Source organism: Miniopterus natalensis, chromosome 9 (genome assembly GCF_054644295.1).
Source record: "Miniopterus natalensis isolate mMinNat1 chromosome 9, mMinNat1.hap1, whole genome shotgun sequence".
In the NCBI taxonomy this organism is placed as follows: domain Eukaryota; kingdom Metazoa; phylum Chordata; class Mammalia; order Chiroptera; family Miniopteridae; genus Miniopterus; species Miniopterus natalensis.
In genome coordinates, this window is record NC_142089.1 from 57,618,063 (window position 1) to 57,633,872 (window position 15,810).

Sequence of the window (15,810 nt, forward strand, 5' to 3'; positions counted from 1 at the left end):
TTTAAAAGATATTAAATACAAAGTTATCAAATAATAATAGGTTCCGTCTTGTACAAAGTCACTCTTAGTATATTTAAGATTTTACATTGGTTTACTTTTTAAAAATTGTGGAGAAATGCATATAAATTTTACCATCTTAACCATTTTTACGTGTACAGGTCAGTAGTGCTAAATATTCCCATTACTGCGCAACCAATACCAGCATCCATCCTCCATCTGCATAACTCTTTTCCTCTTGCATCACTGAAATCTGTACCATTAAACAATAGCTCCCCATTCGTTCCCCCAGCCCCTGGCAACCATCATTCTACCTTCTGTCTTTATGAATTTGACTACTCTAGGTAGCTCATATAAGTGGAATCATACAGTATTTATCCTTTTGTGACTGGTTTGTTTCACTTCGCATAATGCCCTCAAGGTTCATCCATGTTGAAGCATGTATAATAATTTCCTTTCTTTTTTTGAAAAAAAATCCTGTCAAGAAAAGAGAAAGTTCATCTCAACCCTACTGCAAGTGGATGGCAGCTCAAGTCAGGATGGCAGCTGTCGGGGTAGCACTGCCAGCTCCTTCCTTGCTGTCATCACCTGCTAGTGCTGCAGTCAGTCCCTGCTCAAGCCACACCCCAGATCAGCCCCCAGGCAAAGTGGATATGTGTCCACTTGCCCCAACCCCAGCCCAAGTAGTCGGAGGGTGATAGCGGGAGCTATGGCTGAGCTGCCTGCTCCATTCAGCAGGCGCCATGTCCTCTCCCCATTTCTGATCAGCAATATGGTAGGTCCCATTTCTAGCCTTTTGGCCTCTCTTTAGGATGTATCCTTTTCATCTTAGTGAACTCTGCTGAATCACCTCTTAGATCCTCAGGCCCTGTTTCAGTTGTAAGACAACACACCAGGATGACCACAATCTTAGCGATCATCTAGCACAGACTCTGGTCAACAGTGGCATCCTTCCAAGGATGTCCTGTTCAGTGGCTGTTTTCTCTGCTTAAACATCCCAGGGATGGAAGCAAAGCCACATGGTTGACTTACACTGACCTTGCTCTTGAATAACTCCCCCCAAAAAACACAAGCTGCTGAGACATATACCCCATACTCTGCTTATAGAGTTTCGAATTGGACTAAGGTAAAAAAAAAAAAGAGAGAGAGAGAATTTGTGTGGGCAAATTTTGTATTGTTCAATTTGGATTGTTGTTTCAGCCACATGAGAATTGTTGGATTCTAATTTTGTGACTCAGCATCCTTTCGTTGATCGCCAAGCTACAGATGTTAGCATGAAAGTTATTAGTGAAATGTTGAACAATTTAGGGCAGGGGGACTAACCTCTGATTCCTCCTGGAAAACTTCCTCTGGATTCATAAAATTCCTTAAGTAGTGCTGTTTGGATTATTCAACAAGTTAACAGTCCTCTTACTTGTAAGAACCAGCCCACAGCTCTTTCACGGGGATGGGATGAGATTCTCAGCCATGCTGAAATCACAGCAGTCTTTGTCTGTAAAATTTCTCTGATTTCCACCCTGCAGCTCTCTAGAAAAAGGAAAATGCACTTGGGTTGGTATGACTTATTCTTACTGAAACTGCACTATTTTTAGAGATCATTATTTACTTTGGAAACAATAAAACTATGTTTAATATAATTAGTTTTAGTTTTATTGACTATTTACTTATTACCAATATTTATTCTTTCTTCACAATTCCATAAAGATTTCTGACATCATTCCAACTACTTAGTCTATAAAAAAATAATGGTAAACTGAATAGCTACTGTGCAGTACTTATTATGGGCCAGGGGGAGTGTTAAAGTACTTTACATTGACTTGTCATCCTACCCTAACAGGTGTATGTTACTATCCCAATTTTAGAGATGAAAATGAAAATTTAGAGCTGTTAAATAACCTGCTAGGAGACCAAGTAACCACTAGGTCTATCTGACTTCAAAGCCTGGTTTCTTTATCAATATATTACCTTCCCTTGGGATGCAAAGATTCAGATGTGGAACCTTGGATGTGTTGGAGTTCCATTTCCTTTTGATCAACATTTGTTCCGCCCTTTTCAGTCAATTCTGATGAGCAGTCTTCTTATCCAGAAAAATAAGGTAGTAAAACAGGAGCCAAGAAGTCCTGCTTCCTCATTGCTGTCACATGTCAACCTAGCACCATTATTTTCAAGCTGGGGGCCTTTCTCTTCTCAGAACTCTTTCCACTCTGAATTTTTTATTTTTCCTTTCACATTTTTACCTGGTTCTGAGTATTAGTCTTCCTAAAAGACTTGAGCTACTCCAAGACGTTGGGTATGTGTCCTCAGTTCACCTTTCATCCAAACTCATCAAAAAGCTTGCTATCCAACCTAATTGGTCTCATTGGATTCCACCGGCTTTTCCTCCTCAGTGGGACCATTGCAATGGTCAGAATCAGCATGTGCATTGCTCATTTTCATTGTTTGCCTTACTCCGAACAGAGTCACTGTCATGACATCAGTCAGCAAGCTTTTCCATTGGGCCCATGAGAACTAGTGTGCTTCAGAGAAAGCCAAGCTTGTGGTGCACAGTCTGCCCGTTCTCTCACTGCATTTGGCAATAGGATTTTGCTAGGTAGAATATTGAATGTAAACTATAATTGAAAAGAATAAAAGTTAATAAAAAAAGATATTGCTTGGTGTTCAAATGTGATATATATGTCCTGCGCTCTCAGGACTTTGCTGGGGTACTACACTTGGAACATCAGGAAAACACTGGATCTGCCCGACTGTCCAGTTACAGCTCTATGGGACACAGAGAAGGGACACAGTGGGTAACAACCCAGGCTTGGAGGGAGTCAAATCTACAGCGAGTGTGATATAGGTTATGGTGGGGAAGGTGCCATTTCTTAAGCTTTAATTTCCTCAATTGAAAATAGGAGTAGTACTAATGGGCTAATAGGATAATGCATGTGTTCCTTAATGTGATGTAAGTGCTCCTTAGCACAGTGGCTGTTGATATTATCATTATTCAACTCCTCGGCCTCTTGTGAGATTTTGGTCAGCTGCCCAAAGCTCCTTCCCAGCCTGTCCTATTAGCCCAAAGGCATACCCAGGGCCTGTGACTCCCTGTGAAGACGATGCTTTCTAAAGGCTTTGAACATCCTCTTCACCTTCCAAATGCTTCACTCTTGTTTAATTCTGAGCACAGAACAGAGGCCAAATTGATTAAAAGACTGTTTATAATTGTAAATATCGTTTTAGAAAATGTCTTTGGGTTTTAAAAACCTGGGAGAGGGAAATTCACTCATGAAAGGACTGGGGTCTTCCCATACTTAGGAACCCTAACAGTCCATTTCTCAAAAGATCTGAAAAGAAGTAGCAAAGTGAACTTCCGACTAATAAAAGGCAAAGCCGGAGCTTCTGCTGCAGTGCCTCCCTGGTTCATGGTTGTAACTCACTCTTGGATTATAGGCCCAGTTTGGGAAACTCATTTCAATCCAACTAAAATTGTTATCGGTGGGGTGCTGTTCATGTCCCATCTGTTGCCAGTAGAAGTGGGCTTCTTGGGGAGCCATGGAACAAGAATTTCCTGAGGCTCCCACGGGAGGATGAGGTGTTGTGGAAAGCTTTATTTCTGTGGAATTAAATCCCCGAGTTTCCAAGGTCTCATCTCCCTCCAAACCGCCATGGAAAAAGTCCCATTTTGTCTTCAGCAGGGGTAAGATTAAAGCCATTGCTCAGAGTTTCTGCTCCATATTTGCACAGTTCAGTCCAGTACTTGGCCAGCTAAGCTTGTGTTCCCAACTGCAGTTCATTGTGTGTGGACTCCACATGGCCATGAGCTGTGTGGCTTCTAGGGCGGGTTAGTGCAGGTCATGGAACAAGCAAGAAACAGGAGTGCGGCCCTAGCAGTTTTGGCTCCGTGGTCAGAGCATGGGCCCTTAGACGGAAGGGTCACAGGTTCGATTCTGGTCAAGGGCACGTACCTCAGTTGTAGGCTTGATAAATTTGTTCTCAGATTAAAATGACAGGCAAAGATTTTCCCTACATCACCCTGACTTCACTGCACATGCATCCATTTCTCCCTTTGTCGGACCCCTTCCCCCAGTGATTTGCAGGGAATGGACCAGTGGTTCCCTGCGGAATATGAAACTGCAGCTTCCTGGTGAAGCTGCCCAGATGGCCATACTTACAATGTCTGGCCTTCTCTTTGCTCCCTTTCTATTACTAATATGATCACTACCTAATTATGGCAGTAACAAAATGACATCAATGTAGCTCTGTGCTGTGAGCCCAAAGGTGGTGTATTAGTTTCTATAGCTGCTATAACAAATTAACACAAATTTAGTTGCTTCAAACAACACAACTTTATTATCTTAGCGTTCTGGAGGTCATAAGTCTATAAATCAATGTCACTGAGCTAAATTCAAGGTTGCTTTATTTTCAGATCCAGGGCTACAGTCCTTCTGGAGGTCTAGGGGGGAATCCATTGCCTTGCTCTTTCCAGCTTCCAGAGGCTGCCTGCATTCCTCGACTTGTGGCCTCTTCCTCCACATTCAAAGCCAGCAGTGTGGCATCTCCAAATCTGTCTCCCTCTCTTTTTCTGATCTTTGCCTCTATGCTCACATCTCTTTCTCTGACTCTCCTGACTCCTTCCCTCTTTCACTTATAGAGGTTGCTCTTGAGTACATGGGGCCCACTGAGATAATCCAGTATAATCTCCCTACTTCAAGATCCCTAACTTTATATCTGCAAAGTCTCTTTTGCCATGTAATGTGACATATTCATGAATTTGGGGATTAACACGTGGACATCTTTGGGGGCCTTATTTTGTCTACCACAATATGGAGTATACTTTTTCTCCTCAATTATAGGGCCTAGATATTATCATTCCCAGTTTATATTTGGCAGTCAATACTTCAAATAGGACAAGTTGGCATTCAGAGAACTGAAGTTAATCAAATAAAAAGCAGGTATCAGCATGCACTTTATCACATCACCAAGAGAATCAAAACAGTATGATAGTAAATTTGACTTCTTGTCATGCTGAATTCTTCTTTCAGTGCTGTTATCGGGAAGGCAGTATTGTTATAATGTAATTTATATAGTGCCTTCCCCTGAGTAATGAACAGACTATTCCTCAGTATCCTCAGAGAATTAGTCTTTCTATCTCTTTTTATCCCAGCTCAGCCACTCCAGCAATATAATATGCAGCAATATAATATCTGTGTGCAAGAAATAAATCAGACTCACTAAATTTAAGGATGTTCACTTAAAGAAATTCCTTTTGGAGTTTCTTTTTCTTTTTTTCTCACTCGAAAATGTCCTTCTTTAGGTACTATAGAGCCATTGACCCACCTTAGATTAATTAGGTCAATTAGCCTTTATATAGTAATTACTGCTCAGATGGCTTTGAATAAGTCCCTTTTAATAAAGATGTGCCTTGAAAAGAGATTATCAACTTAAATTCCTGCCACATAGTAGCATTAGGAAAACATGTGCTTAGCAGCTCTTTCTGCAATGTGGCTTTGGGTATAGCAATGCTACTGGGTAGGAAAAGCTTCTGGACTTGACTGTGATGAGTTGATTACTCACATTCACACACTGTTAAAAGCCACGTGGGTATTCTCCATTCAGAGAGGCTGTTGGAACCCTGAAGGCTAAACCTAATTTGGAGCAACACCCTCTCTTCTCCTAATCTGTCAATATTCCCACGTTTTTAGACTCACACTGCCCCTGGCACCTATCCTCAGACTCTCACCCACCATCAGGATTATCTAAAATTTTTTTGCTCTGTTTCTCTCCTTCAACCACAACACCGTATTTTATCTTAATATTGACAATAGCTACCACTAAATGAGTATTTGCTAGGCTCCCAATATTTCACATTCACTATTCCTAATTGTTACCTTGAGTTAACTCATTAACAAATATTTGTTGGAAAATTTGCTGTAGATACTGGAGATACAGCCAAGTGGATATCCTTACCTACATGTAATAGTTGAGGAATTTGAGACAGAGGAGTTCAGTGATCAGCCCAAGGCTCTGGGTTTAGACCAAGCCAGGGTCTGACTGGCTTCACAGCTCGGCTCTGCCCACCCACTGGGCTAGAGCTGCGGCATTGGACCTGCTGTCTGATTTGGTAGCTATGTTTGAAGACTCATTCGACTGTTTGGGGCATAAGGTTGCCAGTGAAGTCGGAACCTTCAAGAAAACTTAAAAGGTGCTTTAGGAATGAGGTTGAAAAATAGGAAAGTCAATTACTTTGGACACATATCCCACTATTAGTAATTAAAGGCTTTAATTAAAAAAAAAAGTAAGAATTCTAATGCATATACACCCACAAAAGAAGTTAATGTACTGCTTAAGTGAATATGTGTAACTGAAGGAGAGGTCCTTTCTTTGCTGTAGTTCACTGAGCCCCTGGTGTTTAGGGCAACTAAAGGCCTTGCTAAATTGTCAATTGTGCACTAACGTTACCACGTTTGCTACTCTTAGATCTCCCACCAAATAGAGTGGATTCTGTGAGTAAATTTACTCTATTGCTGAGATCTGGGCCCTTGGATGTCTGGAATTAAAGATAATTTTGTTGGCTGGTTGGTTTGTTTTACAAGTGTTTTACATTTTAGAACCTTGTAGGAACCAGAAAGTTTCATACGGGAATGTAAAAATGGTGTTTCTGGAGGGCAACTGAACAATTTGTTTCAATAATTTAAATGTGAATTTGTAGTGAAAGGCATATAGATAAAGATGTATGTGTAAGAATTCTCATGGCAACATTAGTTATAAATTGGAAACTATTTAAATATACATCATTACAGGAGTCACTAAATAAGTTAGATACATCCATGCACATGCTATGTAAAAATGATTAAGTATGTCAATACGTTTATATTGTATTGTTAAATTAAAATAAAGATTAAAAACATTATAATTCCACTGTAAAGCTGTGTGTGTGTGTGTGTCTGTCTGAATGGCTATATTCCAAAATATGCTGTGATTATCACTGAATAGCTGGATTCAGGGTGATTTTAACTTCTTCATACAATTCTGTATTATCTGAAAGTCCTTCTTTTATTCTCTTTTATCCCCATTTCCCACTTAGATCATTCCAATTCCCCCATGACAACTATTCTAATGCACTTGATATAAATCTTTTCGTTTGTATGTATTCCTATAAAATGTATTTTTGTACAGGTATTTTAGATTTACTCAGTATCAGATCCTGTTTTTTACATGTTTCACTTGGTATTATGTTTTTTAGATCTATGTTGCTGTGGGTACTAGTCTATTGCATATAACTGCTAAAGTACTTTTATAGTATAGGAATTGTAAATAAGTGTATGCTACTTCCATAATCAGAAAAAATCCAATATAGCCCTTTTTATTGGGAAAAGAAAACAATCTTTCTTCTAACAAAAGAGAATAGAGTCATAAATTACATAATTTTATCAATGGAAATACTATTCAAATGGAGAAATTATTATTATTACATCCCTACTTTAAAAAAGTGGGCACATGAAACTCTTTTCTACAGATACAGAAAATTCTGAGAACAGAATATTTCTTTTTATGAAGACTTTACAATGCCTGATGTATTTTAGGAGGCAAACATTTCAAAAGACAAAGTTATTTTGAAAGTGAAAAGTAGCGAAATGAACTTATTACAGTATGTTCTCACTATATATTAAAAAGGAAATTAAAATCATTTAAAAATAAGAGAAATATGGCATTGTAATGCAAACAGAAATTGAGGAAAATCCCCAAAGGATAGAAAATGGTTGATGGACAGCACAGGAAAATGAAAAGACAATCAGAAGAAGTAATAAAGCCTATTGGGGAAAACCTGAAATTTATATATTGAAAGTTAATCATTTTTAATGTAAAAAATATAATAATTGCTAATCCCTTTCCTTTCTTTAAACTTTAATTTAAGATAAAAATAGAACTTCAAGAGTAACTTTATTCGGTCATATTTTTATAAGATAGATATCAAATACTCTCAGTAATGATTTGTGTTTAACTTTCAAACTTTTCTTCAAAACAATATATTCCTAGATGAGAGGTGTGAAAAAAGATCACATATAACTATTATATTATGGGCAAAAAAGGAAAGATAAGAGTCATATGACAAGCAGATGATACTGAAGTATAATGATCCCAGAAAAGGTCAGAAATATCTGTTTCCTGTCTCTCTTTTCAGGCCAGTTTTCACTGATAGCAGCAGAGAAGACCCATAACCCAGCACTGCCCCACAGAGGCACATTGCCCCTAGAGTGTTTTGTTGAAAAAGGGCCTCCTTCTCTCTCCACCCCCGCCCTCCAAATATTAACTTCAGAATGAAGTCATTGACCTAGGAAAAATAAACAAATAGTCTTCAGGGACTCAGAGGTAAGTCTGTGAAAAGTAGATTAAAGTATAGAAGCTTATGCGTGAAAACTAAAAACAAAAATACCACACAAAATAGCGATCAGAGAGAGTTCGTGGCCAAATGCCTTAAATTCTCCAAGAGAAAAACTCTAAAGATTAAAAAAGCATAAACTTTGATGATTAGATGTGACAGTCAGTATTTCATCCATTTCTAGGCAGAATGGCATGCTGGTTATGCAAAGGATTCTCCAATCACAGGAAATTCAAGCTTTGCACCCTTTGGCAATTTATTTAACTTACTCATGTATAAAATATATAATAATAAGAGAATTGACCTCATAGGGCTATTGGAAGGATTAAACTAAATATGCCATCTACAGGGCTTAGGACAAGATCCAGCACGTCATAGTATTCAGTAACGTCGGCTAGTTATGGTAGGGCATTTGGTAGGTGTTGGCTGTGATGGTAGAATGTTTGGTAGGTGTCGGCTGTGTTGGCAGGGTGTTTGGTAGGTGCTGGCTGTGATGATAGAATGTTTGGTAGGTGTCGGCTGTGATGGCAGGGTGTTTGGTAGGTGCTGGCTGTGATGATAGAAAGTTTGGTAGGTGTTGGCTGTGATGGCAGGATGTTTGGTAGGTGTCGGTTGTGACAGCAGGATGTTTGGTAGGTGCTGGCTGCGATGGCAGGATGTTTGGTGGGTGTTGGTTGTGATGGTATGACCTCCTTTTATGTTTACCATTTGGGCACCTACCTGGCCTGCTGATGAATCTCCTTCATGTTGTTCTCTTTTCATTTTGGGAGGTTGTTGCCTATTTGTCCTTCTTGAAATGTGGCCTTCATTGAGTTGATCTTTTGATAATCTGCAACCTGAATAATTTGTACTGCTAAAATTTTAATGAACTGAAATGAGAGAGAAAAAATACTGCGGTAAAATTCTTTTTTGCTTTAAACCAATTTATTAAAATTCTAAATGATAAAAGATTTAAGTTTCCAAACTGATCAATGCAGAAAAAAAGAAGAAAAGAAAACAATAACTTTACTGTTTGTGTAGTTTCTAAAGGGTAGAAGCCATCTACTATCATACGGAAGTACTTCAGGCAAAATGCTAATGTCAGCTGAAGGTTAATTCTTTTAAAAAATAAAAACATTTATAGCTACAATATATAATGTGTGAGTGCTGGTTTATGCACATTTTTCTAAATCACAATACTATGAGGTTTGGCTTTTGTTTTGTTTTGCTGAAGTATGTAGGGATTTTTAAGGCATATGTTAGTTTAGGGTAAGGTTTCCAAATTGAAATGTGAAAATAAGCAAAACAAAGATTGCTCTTTTGAATCATCTGCTTTTTTTATGTTAAGACAAAACTCTATAGTGTCTAAGTGCCTCTCAAGCAACATAAAAAAACAAAACAAAAACAACAGTTGATGCATGAGAATTATAAAGGTAATTTACACAGTTGGTGAAGAAAACAACTTCTACTGAAAGGCAATTAAACAAGAGCTGTATCACCATATTATATTTAAAAAGGAAAATATATGTGCATAAAACCAAGTAATCATCATTACTCTTATAGTTGTCTTCCAGAATGGATTGTCTTAAAATTCTGATACTGCCCCCTCCTCCCCTCCCCTCCCCTCCCCTCCCCTCCCCTCCCCTCCCCTCCCCTCCCCTCCCCTCCCCTCCCCTCCCCTCCCCTCCCCTCCCCTCCCCTCCCCTCCCCTCCCCTTTCCTTTCCACTGTAAACAAGGCTTCTTGCACTTGAATGTGCACAGTGACCTGGAATCTTGTTAAAATTCCAGTTCTGACTCAGAAGGTCTAGAGTGAGGCCTGAGACCTAACCAACTCCCAGGAGTTTCCCATGTTATTGGTATTTGTTACTGGTATTTGAATCAGACTTGATTAGCAAGGAGCCAGAAGTTGAAATGTCAAGGAGCAAGAAGTGTCAGTGTTTTCCTGTTTGTCCCAGTAACTAACCAAAACCCACACTGAAATTCTTAGCTTACTTACTTAGCTTAATTCTAAGCTTAGTTTACTTCCCTTTGCCCTAACTTCCTCTTCACTGTGACTTCTCTATTTCTGCAAAAGCAAAGGTTCTTACATACAGACACAAGTTATTATCTAGGATGCCATGGGCAAATGTTACCCATGTAAGGCCTGGGGTCCTCAAAGACTGGTTCCCTGCTGTGCCTGATGGAGAGGCGGGGTGTTTCCCAGCACTGGGGTCATGATAAAGAGACCCTCTGCCTGACTCTACTATGGTATAAATTGTGCTAAAACCTGCGTGAATAATTCAGCAGACATTTCTATTTGGCTTTAGAGTATCTTATAATAGAATTTGCAGAAGATTTATTTTCTAATTACATTTTATTTAAGGTAATATTAAAATAGATTTGTATGCTCTGACCATAAACCAACTAAGAATGTTGGTGAGGAGAGGAAGGGGATGAGGGCATCCATCTGGAAGCATGATGCAGGAGAAAGGTCTAAGATAAAAATTTGAAAGTCAACAGTTCATTTGTCAAGTCCTATGAAACTTAGTGCAACTCAAACATGACAAATAACTATTGTATTACTTCATCACTAATGCCTTAAAGTGCTGTCAAGAACACTTTTTTTTAATTACAAAAAACTACCAGTTATTGAGCACATACTATACATCAGCCCCTAAACTAAGAGAGCTTCCTATGCAGTGGCTTATTAAATTCTCACTCCATACCTATGAGGTAGATGCCATTATGCTAACATTGCTAACATTGCAGGTGAGAAAAATACAGCCTATTAAGGATCTTTTTAATTGAAAAAGACTTTTGAAAAAATTTAACCCTACCAATATTTTTGTAAAAATCTCTCTTGTATGGTTCATTTTATATGAATAAATAAATCCAATATATTTAAAACATAACTTACAAAATAGGAGGCCTTAGACTTATTCTTAGCCTCATCAAAAGAATGCTCCTTTAACCCTGGCCAATTTTTCTCAGTGGTTAGAGCGTCGGTCTGTGGACTGAAGGGTCACAGGTTCGATACCTTGGTTGCAGATTCAATCCCTGGCTTTGGTTGGGGCTCCTGTGGGAGGCATCAACATTTCTTTCTCTCCTTCCCTTCCACTCTCTCTAAAAATCAATGGAAAAAATATCCTAGGGTGGGGATTTAATAAAAAAGAAAACTCCTTTAGGTCATCAGTATATAAAGCAGGGTTCTCAGTTACATATATTTAATATACACATAACTTCCCAGGTAGACATGTGCACAAAGTAGGGTACGTCTATTATAGCACTGTCAATTTGCCATTTATTTTGGTTACTTAGGAAGTGAACCCATTATCTACAGAAGTGTTTCCAAAATCGGCCTGATCATAATGACCTGGAGTGTTTGCTAACCTATAGAATTGCCAGTCCTCTCCACTTGGAATTTCCGAATCAGTAGCTCTGAGGTGAGGTCTAGGAATTTGCATAGTTAATATTTTATCCATATATTTCTTATGATCGGGCAAGTTTGGGAAACATTAATCTGCTGAGTAAAGCTCGGGGTTTTACCTTAGCATCTAAAATCCTCCACAGCCTGGCCTTAAGGTAGATTTCAAACATCTCCTACAACATTAACCTGTGTTTAAATGATCTGTTATTCACTGTTGCCCAAACAGATACTTTTCTCCCTTAGAGCTTTGCTCAAACTGTTCCCTCTGCCTACAATGTCCTTGACTCATATATTTGTCCATCAAAATCTTTCTTATTCATCCTTCAAGGCTCACCTCAAATTTGAACTTCTCTATAACGGCTTTCCTGACCCCAGGGTAAGGATTACATTCTCTCTCCTATGAGCTCCCACAGCTCTTCAAACCTCTATTGCAGTGATTCCCAAAATGTGATCCCTGGACCAGCAGTACCAGCATCACCTGGGGACTTGTTAGAAAGGCAAATTTGGGGCTCCCCTCCAGACATACTGAGTCAGAAACTCTGGATATGGTGCCCAACAGTCTGCCCTCTATGATTCCAATGTACCCTGCAGCTTGAGAACCACCTCTCTAATGTATTCTATATTTCATTATTGCTTTATTATATGTCTAGTTTCTCTACCAGAATGTGAAGCTCCATAAGAGCAAACACCATGCTTTCATCATCTGCATCCTTTGCAGGCCCAAGCACAGTGCTTTCACTTAGCAGATCACAGTAAGTCTGTTTAATTAAATGGCTATTTCTTTAGTGTCAAAATCTATGTATGCAAGATGAGCAGACTGTAGTGCCCCAATTTTTCATTTTAATGGTGTTTAATAACCTTTAAAGGTTGTAGCATGACTGATTCAGATGCAGAAACATACCAATTGTAAAGATGACTAAAATAAAGGAACTAGTTGCCCTTATTTTTCAACACAGAGACAAGACCTCTTAGTTCTAAGTTCTTCTCTATGCTTAGTACATATGCTGCCTAATAAATGTTTAATAATAGTAACAATAACAATCTCTCTTGTCTCTCGGGCTTTTATGCTTAAAGAAAATTTTCTAAAATTTCTTAACTGGGCTTCAACTTCACACTGTATCTATAAATAAATTAGATAATAACTATTGCTTAGTGTGCCTATCAACTACTTATCAATACATAAAATTGAAATATAATTCATTGGAAAATAATGAGAAGTAGCTTTTGCTATAGTAAAGGACAACAAAGTTTTATGGTTCACTAATTGAAAAACAAGCTAAAAGACAATTATCTATATTGACTAATGTTTCATTTATTCCTTGAAGTTATATAAATAACAACAGGTTCAGACAACCAGTGGATTCTTAAAAATCTTTAGTAAGACAAAACACTATTGGTGAATAATTCATACAACAGAGTCACTAACTAGCATTATTTTGCTTTAACAGAATGCCTTTCTTCTTGAGAAAATATAAAAATAAAATTTTAAACTGGTTCTTGTCAAAATCCAAAATATCCAATTAATAACCAAATAATTATCTGTAAGTACAATTTAATTATCAGCTTACTAAAACAATGCCACTGTAAAAGTACTTTTCACAAAGTTACAATGTAAAAGGAAAATAAATAAGTCCAGATCTTTTTTGTGTGAAAATGTCAACAAAACTGATCCAATGCAATAGAAATAAACCTGAACAATTATTACATACTTTTAAAAATATAAAAGCATGCTTTGTAATTAGGTGTCTTTGTAATTTGTCTTATTAATATAAGGAGCACTTTTTTGTTTTTGTTTTTAGAAAATACCATCAAATATTCCCAGAAACGACTTTATTTCATCAGCTTCATCATCAGGATGGTACCTGCTGAGGGAAAAAAAAGCAAATGTAAATATAACTATTATTGTAACACAATTTACTTTCAAATACACAATAATGTAATAAATATAAAGTGGATAAACTTGAAGATTGCTGAGAGGCTAATATATCAAATAAACTTCAATATGCATAACCTTGTGGGAAGTCTGTGGGGGAAAATTAAACTTTATAAATTATACGGTAGGGACCAAGTCTCTGAGATATATCTTTAAATTTATTGGATGTCATTTAATCAATATGTCTATGAACTTGACCATTCAAGAGGTGGGGGAAACTGCTACAGAGTTACTCATTAAAAATGACCAGAGGTGGGGCATTTATTATCGACTTAATCTAGTTCATGTAGAATTCTGAAAGAACTGGTTGGCTAAAATAGAACTTGAACTTTTGAAATATTAGCTGATCTCATTTGGATTCCTTTTTATGTATTTATTTTAGTCACAATATTATTGATCATATTCCCTATGCTGGACTTTGCATCGATCTGCACAACTATTCTATAATTACCAATTTGTACTTCTTAATCCCTTCACCTCTTTCACCCATCCCCCCAACCCCCGCCCATCTGGCAACCATCAAAATGTTTTCTGTATCAATGAGTCTGTTTCTGTTCTGCTTGTTTATTTTGTTTTTTGGATTCAATTGTTGATAGATATGTATTTATTGCCATTTTATTATTCATATTTTTTATCTTTTTTTTCCTTCTTTTTCTTAAAGAAGACTCTTTACCATTCCTTGAAATGCTAGTTTGGTGGTGATGAACTCCTTTAGCTTGTCTGGCAAGCTCTTTATCTGTCCCCTTCGATTCTAAATGATGGCTTTGCTGGGTAATCTTGGTTGTAGGTCCTTGCTTTTCATTACTTTGAATATTTCTTGCCAATTCCTTCTGGCCTGAAAGTTTCTGTTGAGAAATCAGCTGACAGTCTTATGGGAGCTCCCTTGTAGGTAGCTAACTGCTTTTCTTTTATTAAAAATGTATCTTTATTGTTAAAAGTATTACAGGTGTCCCCATTTTTTCCCCCACTGACCTCCTCCACCCCACTCCCGCCACCTCCTCAGGACTTCCCTGCACTACTGTCTGTCCATGGGCTATGCATATATGTATATAAGTTCACTGGTTAATCTCTTCCCACCCCCAACCCCCGAAATACATCAGTCACTAACTGCTTTTCCCTTGCTGCTTTTAAGAGTCTCTCTTTGTCTTTAATCTCTGGAATTTTAATTATGATGTGTCTTGGTGTGGGTCTCTTTGGGTTCATCTTGTTTGGGAATCTCTAGGATTCCTGGACTTGTATGTCTATTTCCTTCACCAGGTTAGGAAAGTTTTCTGTCATTATTTTTCACATAGGTTTTCAATTCCTTGCTGTCTCTCTTTTCCTTCTTGCACCCCCATGATGTGAAGGCTGGTATGCTTGAAAATATCCCAGAGGCTCCTTATACTAATCTCATTTTTTAAAAATTCATTTTTTCTTTTTGCTGTTTTGATTGGGTATTTTCTGCTTCCTTATCTTCCAAGTCCCTGATTTGGTCCTCTGTTTCATCTACTCCACTGTTGATTCCCTATAATGGATTCTTCATTTCAGTTAATGTATTCTTCATTTCTGACTGGTTCTTTTTTATGTCTTCTAGTTTTGCTTTATGTTTCCTATCTTTTTGTTTAAGTTCTCATTAAATTCATCTACTCTTCCTCTAAGTTCATTGAGCACCCTTATAACCAGTGTTTTGAACTCTGCATTTGGTAGATTGCTTGTCTTCATTTTATATGGTTCTTTTTCTGGAGTTTTGTTCTGTTCTTTCATTTGGGACATGTTTCTTTGTCTCTTCATTTTGGCAGCCTTCCTGTGCTTGTTTCTATGCATTCAGTAGAGCTGCCATGTCTCCCAGGCTTGGTAGAATTCCATTATGCAGTAGGTGTTCTATAGGGTCCAACAGCACAGTCTCCCTGTTCACCCAAGCTGGGCACTCCAGGTCTGCCCTCTGCCCCCCATATGGGCTGTGTACACCCTCCTGTTGTAGTTGAGTCCTGATTGCTGTTGGCACATCAACTGGAGGGACTGAGCCCCAGCTCTCCCCTCCCCCCCCAATTGATCAACAACAAGGACTGGCTGTGACCACCATGGAGAATCAGCTGTATATGGGTCCACCCGACAGAACAAGACTTACTTCAGTCACAGTCTGGTATCCAGTGAGT

General features: G+C 38.2%; 1 protein-coding gene across 2 annotated transcripts in view; it reads right to left on the reverse strand.

The window, feature by feature from the left end:
• Positions 1-13,537: 13,537 nt before the first annotated feature.
• The window catches only part of HFM1 (helicase for meiosis 1), an 83,270-nt gene continuing 80,997 nt past the window's right edge, over positions 13,538-15,810 (reverse strand). For both annotated transcript variants that reach the window (XM_016197223.2, XM_087820017.1), the window contains exon 38: positions 13,538-13,607. In XM_016197223.2, coding sequence (XP_016052709.2) covers positions 13,538-13,607 — 70 coding nt within the window. The remainder of the gene's footprint in view (positions 13,608-15,810) is intronic.